This window comes from Vidua chalybeata, chromosome 5, assembly GCF_026979565.1.
Source record: "Vidua chalybeata isolate OUT-0048 chromosome 5, bVidCha1 merged haplotype, whole genome shotgun sequence".
NCBI classification, from domain to species: domain Eukaryota; kingdom Metazoa; phylum Chordata; class Aves; order Passeriformes; family Viduidae; genus Vidua; species Vidua chalybeata.
This window is the reverse complement of record NC_071534.1, coordinates 60,600,304-60,615,556: the sequence shown is the minus strand read 5'-3', so window position 1 is coordinate 60,615,556 and position 15,253 is coordinate 60,600,304. Positions and strand designations below refer to the sequence as shown.

General features: G+C 38.2%; 1 protein-coding gene across 1 annotated transcript in view; it reads right to left on the bottom strand.

Moving 5' to 3' along the window:
* RSBN1L (round spermatid basic protein 1 like) overlaps positions 1-15,253 on the bottom strand; it is a 45,257-nt gene that overhangs the window by 18,716 nt on the left and 11,288 nt on the right. Inside the window, exons 2-3 of the mRNA XM_053942381.1 lie at positions 14,817-14,930; positions 5,259-5,902 (exon numbers count right to left, since the gene is read on the bottom strand). Coding sequence (XP_053798356.1) covers positions 5,259-5,902; positions 14,817-14,930 — 758 coding nt within the window. The remainder of the gene's footprint in view (positions 1-5,258; positions 5,903-14,816; positions 14,931-15,253) is intronic.

Below are 15,253 nucleotides of genomic sequence, written 5' to 3'. Positions count from 1 at the left end.
TGGATGAGAGGCTGAACATGACCCAGCAATGTGCACTTGCAGCCCAGAAAGCCAAACATATCCTGGGCTGCCACCCCAGCAGTGTGGGCAGGAGGGCAAGGGAGGGCATTCTGCCCCTCTGCTCTGCTGAGACCCCACCTGCAGTGCTGCAGCCAGCTCTGGGTTTCCAGCACAGGAAGAGCATCAACCTGTTGGAGCAAGTCCAGAGGAAGGCCATGGAGATGATGAGAGGGCTGAACACCTCTCCTATGAAGACAGGCTCTTCACAGACAGGTTGGAATTGTTCAGCATGGGGAAGAGGCTCCAGGGAGACCTTAGAGAAAACTTCAAGTACCTAAAGGAGACTACAAGAGAACTGGAGAGGGACAGTGTACAAGGGCATGTAGTGACAGAATAAGGTGGAATGGCTTCAAATTGGAAGAGGGCAAGTTTAGCCATTACAAGGAATTTCTTTGCTGTGAGGGTGGTGAGGCACTGGAACAGGTTGCCCAGCAAAGCTATGGATGGCCCATCCCTGGAAGCATTCAAGGCCAGGCTGGATGGAGCGCTGAGCAACCTCGTCTAGTGGAAGGTGTCAGGTGTCTGCTCATGGCAGGTGGCTGGAACTAGATGATCCTTGGGGTCCCTTCCAAAACAAACCACCCCATGATTCTAACTCAAAACCACGAAACACGTTCTTCAAATCTGGAAGACAGTAACACACCATCTTAAAGAAGCAGGCGTCAACAGAAGGCAGAGGAACTAGAGACTATTTAGCCTAATTCCAATTTACAGAAAAAAACCACTTAGCTGGATACAACTATCAACTACCTAGAAAATAAGACAGTAAGAACTAATAAACACGGTCATGTAAAAAAAATTGAATACAATCAAGTCAAACTAACCTTTGTTGCCATGACTGGATAGGCTTGTTCAGAGGACCAGTAGACAGCTTAACATTTGACATTTCCACTATATTCTAAAAACTGCTCCAGAAACATGGTCTAATAAGAGCAAACTGTGGGTAGTTTAGTCTGTGCTCACATAACTATTTAATTTTGGGGCAGGCAGCACGGATTCTTCCTTTGAAGGCAGTATATCCTCATAAAACCTGCAGGTATCACAACACTGCAAGTCCATTACAGGAAAGGATCAAAATTAACAAAGCTTGAAACTGGAGAGGGGGTCTGAATGCAAAGGATATAATTCAGTTTAAACAAAAGCAAGAACTACACTCACATATATATTTAATGAACTGCGTGAACCTGAAAAGGGGAGCAACTGAATTAAGAGGAGCTGCTGCTACAGCAGATCACAGACAGCTCTGAAAAAGGAAGAAATAGATATAAGAGCAATAATTTGCAAGACACTTGCAGCAATCTTCTCATGGTCTTTGACATCAATACACCAGGCAGACACTGCTGATTTTCAGTACTGTATACTAAGAAAAAAATATGGATCATTGAATTGAACATAAGGGGAGAATACTAAGACTAATAAGGGTATAACATGCAATCACATACTGAAATAAATCACTTGATCTAGGGAGATGGGAAAAAAAGAAGCTATTAAGCAATCTTCAAATATAGAGAAAGCTGAATGAAAAGGATGAATTGTTTGCCTTCTCCACTAAAGATGAGAATAAATGGATAAGAAGTCAAACATGGAAAAAAATAATTTTACCAAGTATTTCTTTGGAAAGAATGGAATCACTTTGAGATCTCCTGCAAAAACAGCAGACAAAAGGACTCGTCAAATACAGCTTTAAAACAGTTCATATTGTTTGGCAGCAGAGGAATTGTTTGGTACTGTGCAGCATTTTACTTCACCTGTACTAAGAAGTTGCCACTAATGCAAGACAGTAAAATCAGTGCACTAAGCACTGTTAAACATCAGCTGTGAGCTTTGGTGTTTCAGCACAGCAATAAAAACTTACACTTTCCCAGCATGAGGAAAAAAATTAAAGTTCAAAATATTAACATTTGTCTCAGCAGCACTAAATAGCTTAAGTGATGTAAGCTCCAAGTAGGTGGCAAAAGCTGATTATTTACGTTCTTTAAAATCCTGGTAAGAACCTGACGAGATCCACGGCTATCGGGTAACTGATGCAGCTGTTGCCATCTACACAAACACAGAGCCCAGGAAAGATGGAGCTACAAGACAGTTTTTCACCACCTGAAGGACTGACTTACTGGCTACAAGGATATCCACACTAATTTCATTTTGCTCAGTTACAGAAACTGCCTGACTAAGCCTTTCAGTCAGTTCAGAAACAGCTGTTACACTAATGCAAAAAAAATTTAAGGAGTACTCAGGCACAGGCTCAAGCTGGATAATGAAAAACTCCCCAGTTCCTCTCCCTGCAAAATTTAAAATCTAATTCTCATTAGGAAAGAACCAGTTCCAAATTCCTCTCCTGCATCTGCTGTAAATATTCTCACAAATCTGTGTCCCTTATAATCTTCTAACAAGTAAAATTACATGACTCCTATCTGACACAGGTTTATTGGGAAGCAAGCTGAAAGAAGTTCGTTTTCAACTCTACAATTGTGAAAACTAAGTCAATTACTTGACAGATGCAGACCTTCCAGATAAACTTAGGAGAACCCCAATTTGACCTCAGCAACAGAATTTACTGTGCACTCTTGTCACAGAACTTGATGACTTAGAAATATGCATTATTTAAAACCAAAAAATCCCAAACACATAAAACAGGAGGTGGAAGATTGAGTCTTCCAATCTTCCAAAGAAAGGATCAACTTGAAAATCAAAAATTGATAAAACACTTATAACACTTTCCATTTCAGGCTTAGCTTAACCTTCATTCTCCTTTTTATAATACTTTTTTTGATGTTTTTAAATACTTACATTTGTCAGATTGATCACATGTGCTACATGAGCTCTGAGAAACCACCAAAGAACCTCTTATACCAAAGTGAGCTTCACTTCAGTGTTTTAGTTAAAATTAGCAAAGAAATACCCAAGTTTCTTAAAGCTGATGAAGTTCAAGATACATACTCAAAGCAGACTTGATAAAATCAACTTCCTACTTAGACCTCAGAAAACAAATCCTTCCTCAATTGAGGCTATACAACAACTGCTAGACATTGCTCAGGCTGCCCAGGACAAGGAACACCACAGCACAAAGCTGGGGAAATGCAGGAACACAAAACCAAATACATTTAAAGTTTCATCAAATGTACAAGATATTAGAATCCCTTTAAAAGATGCACAAAGAACTTAGTGAGACAGGATAATGTTCTCAATCTGCACAAAATGTAGCATGTCAAAAAGGAGAATACAAAGCTAACAAAACATTTTAACCGTAGCAGACCACATGGAAAAAAAACCCAAAATAAACAGCCAAAGTAAAACAGAAATAAGAAAATCATAAAGAAAATTAGAATCAATAACTATGCATCCAAGATACTGACTTAAATATTCCAGGAAATAAGAATACTGCACAGAAGACAATTAAAGTCTGATGTTTGCCTGTACATGTTATTTATACACCCTAAAACCCTTAGTTAGCAAAAATACAAGGAGCCAAGCATTTTCTGTCAAGCAACCAAACAGAGAAGTGATAAAATGCCATGAAAACTAAGGAAAAAAATGACGGGACACAAAAGAAAAGAAGATACCAGAACTAAAGCTCCAGCCAAGTAAAATATAGCTTAGACCACAGAGCTGACCAGCTGAATGCTGTAATAATATAGTTCAGCTTCTTTCACCTACCATAGCCTCTTTCTGTTCCTCCTTCACTTACACAAAAATGGGGAATTATGATTTTAACCCCAACGAACACAGGACTAGTTTAACTACCGATGCTGATGTTACCATTGTAATAACAATTTAATCTATCCTTCTAGTAAAATAATTCTATTGTATTCACAACAATAAAATTTGGGCCTTTTAAAACTATTTCTTTAGGGCAGGTACTAGCACACAGCTATGCCTGTGTTAATGCTACCCAAGACAACCAGCTGGATTTAAGGAACATAGTTACAAGGACAGATCCAGCTTTTCTTATCTAAAATGGCCAAAGAGCAGCTCTGGAGAGCTGCCCATCATATGTTCTGTGATTTTTATTATTAGTGATTCAGTTTACACGCTCAAGAAAAACAGTGACTGTAGTACACAGAATATTCATATTCCATGACAGTAGATATTTTCTCAGCCAGCACGTCAAATGTTCTCTTGCAGCAACCTTTTCGTTCTGCATATCCTTGTGGATAACACACACCTGAAATTTGTCAATACATGCAAGTGTTCTATGCAAATGTGTATGCAGCCAAAGGGGAAAAAAATACATGTTTTTCATGAAAAAACACTTGAACTCTCTTATCATCTCAAAAGTGAAGATTAAATAGTTTAAAGCTGATTCATACAACATCCAAGTTCACAAATATGGGAGTTAAAAGGGTAATTGTGAGATAAAGTTGATATAAATAACAGGATTGAGTTTCTGCACAAATTGTTTTATACTCACTGAAGGGGCTTTTTGCAATAACCTCATCATCAAGGTGAAAATCGGACAGATTTCTTTCCTGAAAACCAGTGCTATAAATAATTTTTGTGCAACAGAAATGTATTTTCTACAGCAAGTTAATAAACAGCAAAGGTGATGTTTAATCAGCAGCTGTTGTTAAGAGAGTATACAGCCATTTCTTGCTAAAAAAAATTAAAATAAAATATTCAAAGGCTGCCAGTCATTCTACCATTTAACTTAAGAGCTTTCCAGAGAATCCAGCCAAGTGAGGAGAAATGCAAAGGGCTAAGAACCAAATCCATAGCCACATTAACCCCCAAGCTCTTCTCTGAGGATGGATTTAGAAAACCCAAACTACAAATGCAGCTAATATAACTGTGCCCTATGCAGGTTTTTATGTATAACATTGTATTAAAGCATTTCAATTTTATGACAAAGTTCATACACAAACTACTCTTCAGACACCCAGAAAGCCACACCTAACCCATTTTAATCCTCCAAAACTCATGGTTAATCTTCAGCTACAGAAACAATTCCAAAGAAACCTACACACACAAGCATGCGAACACTCGCCCTCCCACCAAAAATCCAATTTGATGCCTCAGTTAATAATTTTATGTCTCTTTTCATCTTCAATAACATAGAACTGACTTATTTTAAAAATCCCTTGTTTCTAGTCTTCTGTGTCATCCACATAGCAGAGCTAATAGCAACTACTCAAAAAAAAACCCATTCACAGTTGCTTGACACCATTATATGACTTTAGAAAGTAAAATGCATAACCTCTTACCTGAGCATGAAAATTTGACATAGTCGTTGTCTCTATATCTTTCTTTCCCAAAATCTCCATTTTCACTGGTGAATTGGGAAAATTAAACGAAAAGTAGTCTAAAAAGTCAGGTAAGTAAGTAGCTGCCCCATGAACAATACCCATTACATAGTAAGCTGCACAGTTTTCATTTTCACTAAAAACCAGACCCACAAACTCTTCTGCAAATCTCTCCATCTCCACAGGAGACAAGTGGGAGAGTTCATTACTGTAGGCATGGATAACTGATGCACCTCCGTTAGGCTGGTGCTCAATATGAATCAGCTGTTTGAACTCCAATGTGTCCAACCTTTTGAGTTTATTTTGAACCCGTGGCTCCTTTAACGAGACAAATGGAAACTCACTGTTCTCTGGTATCTTGGACTCACAGTCCTTCTTGGGATCCATATTTTTCCCATTGAAATCCTTAAGATGATCATCTATGATGCCTTTGGCTTCCTGATCCTCAATATCAGAAACCAATCCTGAGCAGATGGTCTGAATGGATTTGCTGTACATTTTTGGACGCTTCCTCTTCTCATTCTCTTTATGTTTCTTTTTCTTTTTCTTCTTAACTTTTTTAATCTGTAGCTCTTCTGCATTGGTTTTTGGTTTCTCCTTCCCACCTGTTGAGAGTTTAAAAAAAAGTTCTCTTAAGGAAGTTTTTACACAAAATATATATTTATATTTATATATATATATATTTAAAGATTGGGATTCAAAGTCACCAAAACCCTGGTGACTTTGGCATGGCACCAGGGCATGGCACCATGCACACAAAGACCAGAGACCAAAAGAAGGGTCACAATGTGTATGTTACCAAAAGTGAGGAGGGTAAGAGACACCTGCCATGGTCACATTGCAACTGATAAATAAGCTGAGACAAGGGAAAGACACCACAATAACCCAAGTTTCCCAAGGCTGCTTTCATGATGAGTCACAGTCCATCATTCCCTTTAGCTGGTCATTAGCAGTTACTGTCCCAGTTAAGTCCAGAGACATCACAGGACAGCTGTCCAACACTGCCAAACAAGGGGCTTACAAACCATCCATGGATATGAACCTGCAGCAGCAAGCTGCCCATGAGATGCCACTGCCAGAACTGACCTTGTCTGATGGGCTTCTTCACATGGTCCCTCTTTCAAAACTAGATAAACTTTGTTGAAGAACATGTGGGAACATCTAAAAACTGATCCCATACATATTATAACATAAATAAAATTAAAATAAAAGCAACATTAAAGAAAACACTGACAAAAAAAAAAAACTAGCTTCACGTTCACATAATATACAAGCTGAAGTGAAAAGCTGTCTTAAATGTCCAAAATATGTCCTAAAGGCAGAAATTACTCATTTGGGGATAGCATATTCAAGTGATTCCCAAGGTAAATGTTCTCACTTGTTTTAAACAAGTGAGGGTTTGTTGTTTTTTTTTTGGTTTTTTTTTTACAAGTAATAGAAGTGATAGCCAAAAAACTTCTAGCACTACACTGCCCTAAGATCAAGCAGTCAAAATGATTTAGCACATAGTAAAATGAAGTTAGTGGGTATGTTTCAGCACAAAATTATATTCACACCAGCGATTCAAGACCAGCATGTTAAACACAGATGCTTGAGGTCTAAAAATCATGTATTTCATTGCAAGACTAAGTAATATGAAATCTGCAAGAGTTAAGTTAGCCAGTCTCTACTACAATGCTGCAGTAGGCTATTTTCAGCTTGCTATCCTGCACCCAAGTAACTTAACAAGAGTCCTTTAAGAAAAAGAAAAATGAGACCACAACTGTTGGTGCATGGAATCACAAATTCTTGCTGATGATTAAGAGGTTGGACATGGAAGATGCAGATACTGGAAAGGAGAACAAGCAGTTGAGATACTCGGGGTCTGAGTCCCCTGAGGTTTGTGACAGCAGCTAAATACTTCTGGGATTTCTGAACTGGAGGCAGATTTCATTATCTCCCTGGATTCTATTTTCTCACAGAGAGGAGAATGAGAAGTGCCCTGAGGTCACCTCATTTCTTATTTAGCCCAAACAAGGAAATAGATTCTAGGATTTCTTAACGTAATCCACACAGTTAATAACTACAAAGACTCCCTTCACTCAGAATCAGTTTTAACACTGTGCAGTCTCTGAACACAATTGCACTTTTAGCTAACTAAGTTCAACTGCCAAAAGACAGAGTATCTTCATGGAAGTCTGTCCTTTCTTAGGCTAAATTTAATGTAAATCCAGCATCAAACCTCAGCAACAGGACTGCTTCAGCTGGTAGATTCAATATTCACTACTTCTTTGTTAATATCTTCTTTCTGTCACCAGAGTCTTTAAGTCTAGTGGGCATGAAAAGACCAGGAAGAGTAGCAACAGCTCTGAACTGCTGAACTTGCAACTATACTGCTACTTGCAACTGAAAGAGAGAAAAATGGTGAGTGTCTATCCTTGGGAGACAAAATATCAATCCTGACTTCAAGGTCTGAACTACTGATGCCACTGAAGGAGAAAAAAGCCTTAAAACACAGAAATCAGAAGATAAAAAGGATTCCAAATGGGCTTTTCCAAAAACATTACTAGAATTAAAGACTTTGAAAAAAAACTGCATACCAACAAAAGTAAAACTCAGATCTCTAAAACCACTTCAAGCAGGAATTAGCCAACACAACTTCAAAAACTGCTTAGTTGTTTTGAGCCTTTTTAAAATTCACACGAGCTTTTGCTATTGCATACACAAGTTCTGTCAAAAACTCAATTTCCCCACAAGGAGCAAATGACATACATATAGAAAATTATTTCTATAGATACTTCATACACCCCACATTGCAAAGAAAAAAATGTTTTAAAATCAAATTGTACATTGGAAGACTGAAAAAATGCAACACTTAATTATTCAGCCTTCAAATAGATATGACACAGCTGAGCAATGTATGAGCTCATTGCCAGATGATCCAGCCCCCCACTCTCCTCTGTCACTGCTCCTGGCACACAATCCTGCACCACTGCTGCTACTGACTGAGGCTCATCAATTGCATGGTAACTTAATGGCTCAGCAGAAAACTATTCACTCTGCTGCTACGTGAGTGAACTGGTTCACAGCTGTCAGACAGGAACTAAAGCATACAGGCCACTGAGAGCAGGACACAAGGGGTACCAGCACCCACCCCTCCTCTGGGCAACAAACCACCTGCTCTGCTCAGATACCCTGTCCCCCACACCTTCTCCATCCACCCCAGCATTGAACAAAGCTGAATTTTTACAAGTTAAAAAAGTCCCACCACCTCACCCAACAGTACATTTATGAGACAGGATCAATTTCTTAGGAAACCTTAACAGAAATCTTTGTAACCTGAACACTTGAACTTTTAAATTTAACAAAGAAGTTATAAAACTTACCTTTTAAAGGTAACGTTTTAGTTCCTTTATCTGTAATACAGATCACACTACAATTTCCTCCATGTATCCTCTTATAATGAGTGTGGGTGGTGCTTGGTCTCCACCCTGCTTTGACACCTGCACATGCCCAATTTTAGAATACTTATGTTTAACTATTTTAGTGTACAGACAGTTCTCTTGAGGAATACAAACATGAAATGAAAAACTGATTTCTAGAAGTAAACAGTATTTCTCAGTAAAGTTTGAATAGAATGTGACAGAGAAAAAAAAGCACATTTCTAGCCTAAGGCTTCTGCTCTGATGAATTTCAGAGATCCACTCTGAAGCAGATGTTTAAAGCTGCTCAGAAGCTGCAAATACTTGAGAGCAAAAAGAGTTAGCTTGCTGAAATCCTGGAATTGCTATCAACAATGCCCAATAAATACTTTCTTCTTTTTCTTCTGTATAAGCCATAGAGAGGAGAAGAAACACTGCAATGAGTGACACTCATTCAGTCACTCCTCTGCTGCATATATCAAAGTACTTTAAAGTAAAATGACCGGCTTCTTCCAAAACCAGTAACACTGCTTTGATACGTCACTAATGGACAACAAAAAAGAAGAGCAGCTTTCTGTATCTCTCTAGGCCAGTAATCAAGTTGCTCCAGAGCAGAAATACAGATTTGGTGAAAACATAAATAAGCAATTCAAAAGTTTAAATACAGATCCCAACACAAGTATGAGATGTCTAAACTACTTTGTTTTAAGTCAGATTTGGGAACAGTAGTGCAGTACTTGATACATCTCTTACTGGATGAGGTTCACCTCTTACTGCTGAGGCACACACTGGCAACCCAGAACTTTCAAGACAGGTGTTTCAGAGAGTCTTCACCCACATACACAGTACAGGTGTGTACATACATACATATACATGGAATCAAATTTCACACATTTTGAAGTGCCTGACATGGCATGTTTGTCTCTATGCATCCTGAGATCCATTTAGACACAACAGGTACTGAACATATAAACAAAAAGCTTTTTCCACCACACGGTTCGGAAACACTAGACAGAAGTTAACAATTTTCAGTCATATTGAAAACATTTTATTTGATGTGACTCACTGTCCTAGGACCCCAAGAATGAGAAATAACAGAGACAGGGGGTAGATAAAAACACTCTCACCATCCACATTTACAGGAATTTTCCCCTCTGACCTGTTGTTAAAAAGTAGACTCTGAGCTTACACTTTACTGGACTATAAAAAACATGAAGAACAGCTTCTGCTCTTATTTGGCTTAGCAGTAGGCTAAGCACAAGGATAGAGCTACAAAATTTGCACCGTATCAATAACGAAACCAGAAGAATGGAAGTTCTGTTCATTCTGTTCGTGCATGCACATACTCAGCAGTATCAGAACTAATGCTAAATAACATTTAGCCATCTTCTAGGTACCAAGCCTTAAGTACCATAAATAGAAAAATAATTCTCACATGTACACATCTATAGGACTGGTAGATATTTCAAGGTAACTCAGCACACCTTATTTTTTGTGGTGCCATAATATACCTGTCACTGTTAGTGACATGGGACTTACTACTAAGGACTGATACGCAAAACTGTTTAAATTTTATGCAAATAAGCCAATGCTCTGTTATTACATGACGACACATACTTGTAATTAAAACTGATGCTAGACAGCCTAATATCTGGTTAACTACAGACACCTTCCAAATGTAAGTTTTTGCAAGAAGTCAGACATTACCTGAAATTTATTTTATGTTGTGTTTTATCCATTTGTTGTGCTTGATCATTTGATCTGAAATTTTAAATAAGCAGAGGCCATGAAGTTGAATACTTTATTGAGTTGTTTCAACCAGAGCAATTATTTCTCAACTTCGAGGTCACAACCAGAATTATTAGAAGGGGACTTAAGACATTTCAAAACAAAAACCAAAAATTAGTAACAGTAAACTCTTTGTTTCCCACAGTTTTCTACCTGGCAGCTAGTAACAGGAAGGCACAAACATTTTTAACAGCAGTCAGTAATGAAAATCAGTTTTCACTTCCTTACTTTAGGAGAGCCTAGCCACCAAAATTTAACATTTTAATTTTGATGTACCAGAAGTCTTTGCTTCAAACTCCAGATCCCCAGCTCCAGCAGAAAGCTTTCCAGCACAGCTCTCCCTCCAGTTGCCACTTGCTCCATCTCATTTGACATCTGTGTTTTACCTCTACTCATATATTTTATTGGTAAAGTTGATAACTTGGTACATAAGGACTGTGAAGCAAACTCAGTATCAGCCAAATCAGTGTGGTGGACGATGTGCCCTGCACTCTTATCTCAGTCTTACTCATTCCCTCAACTAATGTGCATTGCATACAAATACTTGAACATTTTCCCTAATGAGACACAAAGACTGATGTCTCATGTTCAATATACTGATTTTATAATTAGTCATGTAAAAAAAAATCTATAAAAATTTAAAAGGTTCATAAAAATGTACAATTAAGCATCATTTCTTCCAGAAGAATAATTTTGAAAAATCTTTAGAAAGCAATTGGTATTTACATATGTTCATGCCAGCAAATAAAATATTCATTTTCAGTTCTTTCCTGGATTTTGGCATTCAATAAACCAAGTATGTGCAGAAACACATACTAAGAATTTCTCCTACTGCCATTTTAGCAGTTGCTGTGCTCAGATTTAAATAATCAGAAAAACAAGACTGACTTTTTTTTTTAATGAAAAACTGAAATGGGACTGTTTACAAATAAGCCTATTAATCACCCTCCTTTTTACAGGAACTCCAGTAACTTTGTCACATCACATTGGTGCAAATATTTCACATAAAATTCCTAGACAGTAACTATTTACAATGCAGATTTTTCTTAAAAGTAAATTTAAATCACTTAAGAGTTTCTGAATTTTTATTAACAATATTCATGTGCCAAGCAGTTTGAAAACTGAGCTCTTCCTTCCATACAGTAGAGAGACATAGAGGCAATTCTACAGCCTTATCTACAAAGAATACATCTTTTAAGTGCAAAAGGATGACAAAAAAACTTTTCAATTCTAGGTTTATAAAAAAAGCCATCAGGCTCTCTGAAAGAGCCTTATTTCCTTTAGCAGCCTCAAGCACAGTAGAGAAACCCTTTTTAAGAATTGCCCTTCTCCAACACAGGCAAGTTTTATCACTGCTTTCAAGAGAACACCAACCCAAGTTTAGGCAGATGAACAGCTCACAACCCAGAGCCTCCAAGTATAAATAAACTCTTCCACATTCAGCTTAAGAGCACCAAAATTAGGCTTATGCACCAGCTCTCCCTCAAAAGGCATCAGTCCCTCAGTACTGACCTCTTCTGTAACTCGTCACCTCTGACCTTGGACAGCCAGTTCAGCTGTCTGAAGTCACGTAGGCTGTTACCTCCACCCCCTCAACCAAAGTCAGCCACAAACAGATGGTCATAGCAATATTTTACAAGAAGATATAGATCTAATACCTAGAAGAAGGAAATAAGCTATCTTTAGGCACTGTACTCTTGGTCTCTAAATTCACACACACTAAAAATACAAAAAACAACTACAAAAGCAAAAGCCTGAAGAAATGGAAAGCCGACTCATTCCAAAACTTTGTTCTGAAGCCCACACAGTAAATCCTCAGCTCAAAACAATAGGGCTTGAAATTTGTTACACAGGAAGAAGACACTCTTAGATAAAGAGTTAGTAATTGAAAAGGTCAGAGACACTGACCACTGATATATACAAGAAGCTGCATCATAAAGCACTTCTGCCTCTGCTCTCTCATCTCTTGCCCAGGATGTAAAGTTAGATCAGCAGGACAGCTCAGGAAATGTTATACAAACCTCACAGCACATACAAGCACATCCAGTCAGATTTTGGAGGCCCACAGAAGACACCAAGCTGCCGTTCTGAACAGGATACAAATCCTGTGGAGATGATCTGTCTGCTCTAAATAACTGTCTGCTCTCCTGACTCACTCCCTTCTTTCCCTGAAATAGGAGTCAATTTTGCAGGATACTGGCAAACCAAACACAGCCTCTACAAAACACTTAACAGCCAACACCTTAAAGAAAACTTAAAATATACTTGAGTGATAAAAAGTCAAATAAAATAGAGGCAAAACATCTAATGCACTTGTAGCACTGTTTGCTGTGAAAATAAGCTATCCTGCTTCTCAAAAGAGGTGTTCTAACAGTCCCTGGGCATATGCACTTTAACATTAACCTGAAAATAAAGCACAATTTTAGGTCAACAGCCTCATTAGGTATCATCCATTAGATCAGTGTAACACAACTTGCTGTCTTTGAAGATTGCACCTCATCTGCTGAATGGCAACAGAAACAGGACCCAGTGTAATAAATGGCTGCTACTCAAAGCCTAAAGAACCCACTATTACGGCAGTTAAGTGTTGCCCAGTATATCAACCACTGACTTCCTTCCATGCTCAGCAAAGACTAGTCACACCTGCTCTTTTCACAGGAAGTCACCAGCTTACACAATCCTCAAGTTCAAAGCAGTACTCTGAGATCTGATCAACACAGGTTTTAAGCTGTCATTGTTGTTAATACAGTTACTTGTGTGTAGAGTATAATACGTGATGTAGTAATTACAGGGTTCTGTGCCTCTGACCTCTTATGAGCATTCTGAAGTTCAAGATTTGATTTGAGAGTTTCACTTTCTGGTTTGCAAATTAAATCCTACAGTATAGGAGGTAACACAAAAACATATCAGGAATTTGTTCCTAACTTCAAAAGCAGAATCTGAAAATAACATTAAAAAAGCATTTGGTCTACTCAAATAAGCAACACCCTCACAAAAAAATCTGATGCAGCATGACCTAAGTGAAGAGTAAGGTGGTTCAAGTACTGGCGTAACTGCTGTGCTCAAAGGGTTGTGAGCAGCAGCACAAATTCCAGCTGGAAACAGGCACTGCTGGAGTAATCCAGACCTTAATATTTTGCATCAATGCCTCTCCATTGATGGCATCATGGGACAGAGCACACCCTCAGATAGCTGCAGCTGATCCAAAATTGGAAGGAGGAGTTGATGCACCACAGAGTTGCACTGTCAGTGAGAGGGGCCTCAAGAGGTTGTAGAAATTTAGAAACTTGGGGGATTCATGAAGGGGGTGGGTAAAACCCTGCACCTGGAAGAAATAAACCCGTGAAGGTTAATGACCTTCTTCTTCATTCCCTTTCATCAGGTTTTTCTGGTAAGACCCTCCTTGAGCCTCCTCTCCTCCAGGCCTATCAGTCCCAGCAGTCTCTGCTTTTCTTCATAGACCATACAACAGACACAGCTTGCGCTGGAATGGACCTTTCAAGACCATCTCGTCTAAGTCGCTGCAATTAGCAGGAACATCTTCACAATTAGATCTGGTTGCTCAGAGCCCAATTCTTGACCTGACCTTGAACACTGCCAGGGATGGAATATTCATCACCTCTCTGGGCAACCTGTTCCAGTCTCTTATCATCATTATAAAAAAAAAACCTGTATATAGAATCTGAATGTAGTGTCCAGTGAGACTGTTACCTCCAGCCCTGGAGATAAAGAGTCTGATAATCCTGGGCAATCTGCTCTAGTTGATCATGCTTGGAGCAGTTGGACTAGATCCCTTCCAACCTCAACTACTGTACAATTCTAAGATTCAACAGATGTGCAAGCCACATGAGAATGTAACCTTAACTACGTTTCATTACAGAAAACTAAGTTGAAGAAATTAGCCAAAATTAAGACTGCATGTTGCATACAGTTGCCTAGTATCTGACAAAGCTCCTTAATTACTCAGTCTTGTACAATTAATGTTAGACATAAAACTGTAACAGGCATTCATCTTTCCTCTCCACAAGACATAAAATGATAACCTACATCTTGTCAGCAGTCATTCAAGAATTCCTAATATTGTTCCTTGAAGTACTGGTCTTTCCCATTACTACTATTGTATATACAACACTGTGATGATAGTTTTATCTTTAATTTCCTAGAACAGTTGACAAAAAAATTAACATCTCTATCAGGTTTTAATTTGCAACTTTTGTACCAGTAATTACCATGGCATAACTTAAATGAAAAACATAGTATTAAAACACAGCATCCAATCACAAATACTTCTAGCACTAGAATGAAAAATCACTATATAGTTTGAACCTACCTTTCTGCAGTAATTTGATCTCTCCATTTTCTTTCTTGATTTCATTCATTAGTTTGTGCTTCTTCTTTTCTTTTTGCTTCTTCTCCCTTTCTTTAACTTTGTCTTTGATTTGACCTGAAATGCAAATGTTTCACTATTAAGAAAGAACAGAAAAGTAATTGTAACATACATGTTTCCTATTACTCTTATGCAAGCTCTATTAAGAGGATAAAGAGGAGGAGTTACAAGGAAATCCCAGTACTTACAATATGAAAAGCTAATATTTATCTGTTGCATAATCCAACATAAGCTTCTTTAACTCAGAAAAGTTTTGTTTGTTATGTTGTGGCTGTATGCAACAACCCAGCAAGTTAACTGTATAGTAATTTTTGCTTACTCCTGTACCTTCTGCTCTTATTTTGCATCTGCAGCCAGCTCATTTGTTGAAACTGGAATAC